General features: G+C 40.9%; 1 protein-coding gene across 1 annotated transcript in view; it reads left to right on the top strand.

Annotated features, from left to right (window-relative positions):
- The window catches only part of tnfsf11 (TNF superfamily member 11), a 13337-nt gene extending 5104 nt beyond the window's left edge, over positions 1 to 8233 (top strand). Inside the window, exons 3-4 of the mRNA XM_039819093.1 lie at positions 3823 to 3949; positions 5714 to 8233. Of these exons, the coding sequence (XP_039675027.1) occupies positions 3823 to 3949; positions 5714 to 6153 (567 nt within the window). The 3' untranslated portion in view covers positions 6154 to 8233. The remainder of the gene's footprint in view (positions 1 to 3822; positions 3950 to 5713) is intronic.
- Positions 8234 to 8529: the final 296 nt, after the last annotated feature.

Raw genomic sequence — 8529 nt, 5'->3', positions numbered from 1 at the left:
TTTAAAGATAATTTTTTGGGCATTTTAGGTCCTTTTATTTGTATAGGAGAGCTAAAGACATGAAGGGGGAGAGAGAGCATGCAGCAAAGGGCCGCAGGTCGGAGTCGAACTCACGGCCGCTGAGTCGTTGAGTTAACCTCTATACACGGGCGCCCACCCAAAAGTCCCCAATCTTTTAGGGTTTTTAAAATAACTTCTCTCTGACTGGACTGACAAATAAATGCAACAAGCCTACCTATGTAAAATAGAGACATCAGACAGTTTCTGTCTCTCTGTAGGTGTCAGGAGTGAAAATGAGTCATCATTAGTTGTGTTCTGGTTTCAGAATGAGGAAGACAATCATAGCAGTTAGTTACAAAACAAAACAAAAACATCCGAAAAAAAGTGTCAAAAGCTTTAAAAAAAAGTGACAAAACGTCGACAGAAGCGGCGAAAAAAACCACCAAGAATGTTGAGAAAACCGCAAGGAAAAAAATGGCGACAAAAACGACGAAGAAAGCAACAAAAGCCTAAAAAAAAAAGGCTCCGCCCCTGGTCAGCCGTGGGATCGCCGGTGGTCGGTTCAGAGGATGTTGTACGTGTCCCCCTGGGGGTACTTTGGAGGACTGCAGGGAGTACGTGACATTTTTAGCAAAATGTTTTTCAGTTACAAGGCTACTTACTGCTTTTTTTTTGAAGGTTTTGTCGCTTGTTTTGACCTATTCTTTCCTTTCGTCCTTAATTTTTTCTACTGTCTTTTTTTGTTAGAAGTTTTTTTTCTGCTTTTTTTCAGAGTTTTTGTCACTTTTTTCAAAGTTTGTCGCGTATTTGAATTTTATTTCCACTTGTGTCGCCCTAGTGTTTCCTTCCTTCTTTCTACTGTTTTTTTCTTCCTTTTTATTACTATTTTTGACCTATTTTTGCCTTACTTCCCTCTTTCTACTGTCTTTTTCCAAGTTTTTGTTGCTTTTTTTTCATCAGCATTTAAATGTTTTTCAGGTCCAAGGCTGTTGTTTAGTAAATCTATCGCTGACATCGCTGTATTCTTCCTCTTTATATAGGGTTAAATATATGTATACAAATATATATAAAAATATGTTCAAAAGGGGGAACATTATTGAAAACAGCTTGAGAACCACTGTGCTAGAGAGCCGGCCTCGGTGGACAGCTGTGAGCCCTGCGGCCCTGTACTCTTTGATGTGAGACAGGATATGCCGGCCTGGCCTGCACCGGGCCGGGACTTGTGGTCAGTGTGATCTCAGGGAGTGGTGAGAACACAGGATCATGAATCCCACACCATGATCCGAATGGTTAGAATCCGTGGGGATCATCTGTACTGTAACTGTGTCAGAAGGACAATCTGCTTTGGTGGTCAAGCTTTGAGTGAGAGGACTTTTGTTCTGGCGAAGCGTCTCCGAAACCACTCATCAGCGTAATGGAGATGTGAAATGATGCACGCGGTGCGTAGTTAAAGGGCTGAACTGAGGCCTGCGTGCACTGCGTGGTATTCCAGGAGCAGGCATGTGGAATCAAGTCAGCCGTAGCTGGAGGTATATATCAAAGGGCAGACACATCTCCTTCATGAAGCAGCGTGCGTCTGGTGCAGAGTGGCTGTCACCATGCCGCACTTTAATTCTAGATCACACGGTGGATAGGGAAGCTGCCAAGCCGCATCTACTTTGTTTAAATAATCTCTTCTTCCTGGTTAAAGAGGTATGATGCGGCCCAGCCACAAATCAAGATAGATCCCACAAGGTAGGGCCAATTGGGAGCACGTTCACAATTACTTTGTATAGACTTGGCAAGGCGTAGTTCACCCCTGTCTCTTTCCACGACACTGTTCTAAAAACAAAACGTGTTTGTGCAGCAAATTGTTTTTGCAGGACAGACGGTGGCGGTGCTAATCTTAGCTTGAGAGCTGTGCAGATTTGTCTGGACTTGGGTTGGGAATAAATACTTCACGTAATATTAGAGCAGCGCAGGTGCAGTATTGTTAGACCTTGTTAATGGTGCTGGTGGGACTGGCTCTGGAGTTGAGTTTATTTGGAATGTAAAGCAGTGTTTGTGCTCAGAGGCGCTGTGTGTGTGGTTTCTTTTTTAACCCTTGTGTTGTCTTTGGGTCCAATTTGACCCGTTGTCTAAATGTCTACATCAGAAACATGGGTTTCTCTTTAACTACCTGATTCTGATTGCCCAAAAATAACGTGGATGATTCCATACAACGCGCTTCCCAAGTACAACAAAAGATCGGAACTCTACTTTCATTGCATTTTTGGGGTTTTTTATTACATTTTTTATCATTTCAATTTTTTTTTTAAATGCTAAAACTGAACGTTGACATGTACGCTTCTGTGATTATCTTTCCTTTAATATTAATAATTAATAATATTTAAATAATTCATAATTTTTGCTTTTTTAACTCAAGAATTAGTTATGATTTCCTATAAATGAGGATTATTTTTTTACCATGAATTACAAAAATAATTGTAAAAGTAGTGGTAATAAGTTGGTGTTAGTGGTGTTTATACATGGTAGGGAGAAGAAGCATTAAACGCATAAAAAAAGCATTGACAAAAGCGCCAAAAGTGTCAAAAAAAAAAAAAGTTTTCAGTTTTGAACCGGGAGGACGACTCATGGTCGGATGGAAGACAACACAAGGGTTAAGTTGGTATGTTTCTATCTATTTTTCCCGTTGCGCTGGCTGTCTTCATCTTTTCTTGAGGTGTTGACTCAGAGTCAGGGTGAGATTGTATTGCCAGGATGCGTGATATTATTGGATCAGAGGAAATGCCTCTGAAACATGTTAAAACACCTTTTTGGGATATGATAAAAACTCTGTTGAGTGTACATGAGTCTTTAATTTATTTGCATTTGTTGCACAAATGTACACAAGCGTGCTTCAATGAAGTTGTGACTTCAATAATGGCTGCATCCAAAATTGTGTCCGCAAGGACGTTTTCCAAGTGGTACAACTTTAAAGAGGTCATGTCACTTAGATCTGCCGTGTGAGTGTAAGATGGTACATAGGCAGGCAGGGGCCAAAAAAAAGGAAAACACTCACGCCTGGTATTTTAATCTCATGCCAGATGTGTAAGAGAGTTGGCAGCTCCGGTGCAGTAACTGTTTACTTGCTTGGAAACCATGTTTTCCTTGAGTGTATATGCTGTGTCTCGCCTTGAGGAGGACGGGCCCCGGCTCAGACTGTGGATGGCGGCATCATCGGCCTTGAATAGAATCAGCGCTTGCGGCTGAATGCAGTCCAGATACTATTTACTATGCCAAATCCGTGAGAGGCGCAATCTATGTGAAAGCGTACACTCACCGGGAGGCCTCCCCGTCACAGCCTTCGGCCGCAAGTACAACCACGGCTGTAATAAGAAGTTAGCAGGCTAGCCAAAGAGGAGGGATAATACACACAGACATGCAGTCAATGTATGCTCATCATCCACACACACACACACACACACACACACACACACACACACACACACACACACACACACACACACACACACACACACACACACACACACACACACACACACACACACACAATTCCACACAAGCAGATGGTTATTCAAAACGACAGCTGAACAAAGCTGCGGTAAAATATGTCTTAACAACAATACTTTTGCTTTAAGAAAACGTTGTTTGTGGGTGCGGGTTAATTGTTGATGTCTCTTTACTGACGTGGGTATACGTTTCGACTTCTCCGAGTAGGATAACACACACATACTGTACATACAAAAAAAGATACAAGGGATGGGTTTTTTTTCTTCTGACCTTTCATCTGTCAGTCAGCGTTTGTCAAATTAGCTTTTTTTTCCTTCTGTTTATCTACAGGAAGTACAGACGGAGCCGGTGCTGAACGCGCTGAGAGACCCGAGGAAAAAAGGACGGTGCAAAACTCCAAAAGAGAGCCTGGCATCAGCTCATCTACCAGTCAAAGTGCCCCAGGAGTACTCGAAGAGTGAGTCCGGTTGTTGTTGTTGCACTAGAAACACTTACCTGTCAATCAAAATGTAGCTGATTAAACTGTAAGTACAGATTTAGCCAACATCACTAAATTAAAACGGTTGCATCACGGGTGCCCCCGGTAGCTCAGTTGGTAGTAGGGCTGCACGATATGAGGAAAATACGCGATGACGTTGTTGAATATGGCGATAACGATATCACTTGCGATAAATTAACAGATATTAGTGTACTCAGTTCTGCCTTTCTGTTGCTTTCAGTGTTCTTTGAAAATACAACAAATTGCCTGTTGAATTTAAAACAAATAATCATTTCTAACATTCTTTTATTGAACAAATTGAACATGGAATTGACAATGACAGGCACTACTAAAAAAGAATGACAGTCACACTTTAAAGTGCAGTTTTCTACTGATATTTTCTATCAACTAACACAAAAAGTCTCGTAGTGTCTATCACGATGTGTCGCAACCTTTCGCGATATGTATATTGCGGCAGTTGATGTTGCGATGACGATTAAAAAAACGATCTATTGTGCAGCCCTAGTTGGTAGAGTGCGCGCCTATGTAAAGAGGTTTACTCGTCGACGCAGAGGCCCAGGATTCGAATCCGACCCGCGGCAGGTTTCCTGCATGTCTGCCTCTCCACTTTCATGCTGTCCTGGTGATTAAAGGTGGAAATGCCCATAACATAATCATTAAACCAAAAAACGGTTGCATCACACGTACTAGTTGTTATGCAGAGATGAATTGTTCTAAATAAAAAATTATTAATAAATTAATAATTAAATAATTTCCCCCTGGGATTATTAAAGTATTTCTGATTCTGAAATATTTGACTGCTGTGGATTTATGAAAAAAACTGAGTAGAGCATTAAAGGCAGAGCCCTGTTCATTCCTATGAGAGTTGCTCAGTGGCGTATAAAACCAAAAAGTTCAACAGCCGCGTATGAAATGACCCAAATGATCGGCGCTGCTTCCTCAATGTGCGGCCCATAGAGCAGGCGCACTAGAGACCTACGCCTCCGGTTTAGCCCTCTGCTAACTTGAATGAAGATTAAATGATTTAATCGTGCGTCTCTTCTAGACTTTCCAAATGTTATCGGACCGAATGGATCAAATGCTGAAAGTCAAACGAGTCATTTTGCAGAGGTTGTGACCCTAAAAAAAAAAAAAAGGTATACTGATTTGCAGACATCTCTTTCGCCATGTAATCCTATGGGGAAAAAGTATTTTTGGGCCAGAGGGCATCACATTACGGACACAGAAGTTTTAATTCCACTGTTTGGCTGCTATGTCGAATTCACTTCTCTGGTAATATGCGTTTACCGCTGTCTGTGTTGTACTTTGTCATTTCTAAACTGTATGTATTTCTAATGGTTTTTATTTTCTAGCCCTCTTTCCCTTACTCTAAGTGGGTTTGCCACTTGTCAGGCTGCCATTGTAAATACAAACATATTCTTAATGTAAAGGTGAAATAAAAGATAAAAAATAAAAAAGTTAGACAGTGTGAAGGAGTTTCTTTGCTCCTTGTGTTGAACCATAAAAATACAATACAACTTTATTATTAGTTTACACTGAAATTCAATTTGCATTCCCGAGCAGTGCTGCTCAAAAAAAAAGAAAAGTATATATTTATTAATAAATACACACAAAGTTAGACAACAATTACACATATACAGGTAGTACAAAATATGAAAACACATCAACAGCCATGACAGTATAATAAATTAACCAAAACGTCTGTTGTTGTATGCTGTGTAGAGGGTGAGCAGAAGGCCATCACCATTGACTGGAACGAGATGCATGGACACTGCCACAAAATGGGCTACCAGAAGGGGAAACTGCAGGTGATCGAGTCGGGTTTCTACTATATCTACGCCAAGACCTGCTTCCGCTACTACGTGCTTTTAGACGAGAGCAGCAGCCAGGCCGGGGTCACGCCGGTGGATGTTAGCAACACCCAGCTCATCCAGTACGTCTACCGCGAGATCATCAAACAGAACAGCAAGTCGGTGCTGCTGATGAAGACGGGCAGCACCATGCGCTGGAACAACACCAGCTATAACATGTACTGCGCCCAGCAGGGCCTAGGCGTCCGGCTGGAGGAGGGAGACGCCTTGTATGTCAATGTGTCCAATGCTTGGATGCTGGACCTGGAGGGAGAAGGGACGTATTTTGGGGCCATAAAGTTGGGTAACTGAGAAATTAAAACACGTGGGGAGCGGACATGCTACTGAACATTTCATATGCCAAAGAACCACTGTTATTGATTTTTATAATGTTAATATGTTCTTTTTTTTTTTTTTTGGGTTCATGTGTTGTTGTTTTTTTTTTTTTTTTACGTTGCTCTTCACCTAATAGTACGGAAGTGGATTAGGGCCACATGTGAAAAATGTATTTGAGTTCTGAGTTTAAAGTCAGAATTCTGAGATCTGATTTTAATCTCAGAATTCTTTCTACATTTTTCACATGTGGCCCTAATCCACTTCCGTAGAATGGCCTTGGAATCCTTGATGAGAACACATAATGGAGAAGGTTGTCACCTTTTTAAAAACCTTGTTTTGCCCCGCACCCCAAACAAAATTGAGACACACAGCTCTCGACTTCATTCAAAATAGCACTGGAGTCTTTTTTTTTTTTTTTCCCCCAAGTGTTGGGCTTGTTATTGTGAATTTTCAATCCATTTCCGTTCGGATAAGAACATTTAGACTTAAGCACAGACATGTGTTTATGCACTAATTAAACAAACCATGAGGGAGCAACTTAGGAAGTAAGTTTGTTGGCAAGAGTGTGCAGCGAGAAAGGATTTATTAATTTTGGAACATTGTAGCTGACGGAGCATCTGCTTGTACTTAGCAGATTATCACAGAATAAAAATAACACAACTCCCAGGTGTGCCTCCGAGCCACAGCAGTGAATGCACAAATGTTTTCCTGGAAGGTTTTGTAAGTGTGAACAAGGCAGGCAATGAGGCGTTCTGGCAGTAAGTAGCTCAACGGTATAATCTGAAATAGGCAGTTAGATGGGCATTTAAATCGCCGTCCAAATCTCTTAGGCATCATTTTAAAACTTCATCCTATGAAAGATACGCTTTGACTCGGACACAAGACACACAGTTTAAAAAAAAAAAAAAAGGTCATGATGTGTAAACCGGGTAACCCCAGCCCGATCTGCCGCCGATTTGATTTCGCCCTGCAGCTCAGGCTGGAAACCTGTACGTTTTATCTATCCTGCTTCCGTTACAAATCTGCAGGGGCCAATCACAAACTGGCTTATCCACCTGGCGCGCTATCGGCGGGTTTTAACGCGATGCCGATAGAGCGGCGACAGCTTTTTGTTTACGTTCAACATGGCGGCCACCGAAGCGCAGCAACCCGTTGATGCCACTGTCGCTGCTGTCGCTGCTGTCTGCAAAGTACATCACCTGGATCGTTGGTCTGATTGGTTGAAGGACTGTCCAATTGCGTACAGAGTCATTTGAACTACGCCTGTTGATCACATCTCTTGTGCAGTAGAAAATACATAGCAGACTCCCCCAGACTAATGTTCAATCTTAAAAGATTGAGCTTGGTCTGCTGATAGCCAGACTACATGATGTGTGCTCCAAAAACTCATTTGTTATCCAGTTTTCTGTCTTAATGAAATGTAAGGGGTGGCCTTGCTTCACTGATGGCAATCCCAGGACAACGTCACTTCAAACTAAGGAGCAAATGACATCTGTTTGTCATGTTTATGACAATCAACAAGCGATGCAGATAGCTGGACTGTCTGACCATGAATGACACGAATAGACTCCTGTCTTCTTTAACCAGAGGGAACCAAATTGACTTTGGTTCATCTTTAACTTAAATTTTGTTTTTCATTTGGCTCTTCAGTGAGGCAAATGGGAATATGCACTAAATATTTATTTATTAGCTATAGAAGTACAGAGACAGGTCATTGTTAAAGTGACCTTTTGGCTGTAAAAAAAAAAAAAAAATCATTTATATTTGATGTCTGTATGACATTCATTATACAGCGCTTAGAGGAAATAGTAGACACGCTTTTTGTTATTCAAACACAGGGGCTTCATTTTAAAATTCCATATTTATGTATCTTGATTTTGACAATTCTGTGTGCACTTGCCTAGCCAAAAGCAATATGGATATATTGTTTATTCTACAAGATTGTAGCATACCTGTAAGATCTTCATCTGATAGATTTTTTTTTCTATTCATTTTTTTATTTTTTATTTATGTTTTGTGTATGTTTTTAATAATAAAAAAAAAAGTACTTTTGTAACAGTGTTTCACGTGTATTGACATTACCCGACTCAGGCTGGTGCTAAAGCAGGGGTGTCAAACTCCACTAAGGGCCACACTGGAAAATTCACATCCAGGGCCAGACATGTAGTTTATTACCATGCTTTTATTTAATCAAAAAAGTCAATATTTTTGACTGTATTATTGCATTCCTCATGTAGTCTTCTCACTTACATTTTGGTCGACATAAAGCTCTAAAAAAAAATGTCCGCAAAAAAGTTTGCCATCAAAGAATTTAGCAAATTAAAAGCAGGCTCACAGCAACCTGTTTTACAG

This window comes from Perca fluviatilis, chromosome 12, assembly GCF_010015445.1.
Source record: "Perca fluviatilis chromosome 12, GENO_Pfluv_1.0, whole genome shotgun sequence".
NCBI lineage: Eukaryota > Metazoa > Chordata > Actinopteri > Perciformes > Percidae > Perca > Perca fluviatilis.
The sequence above is the reverse complement of the archived record's forward strand: the minus strand, read 5'-3'. Positions and strand labels throughout refer to the sequence as shown.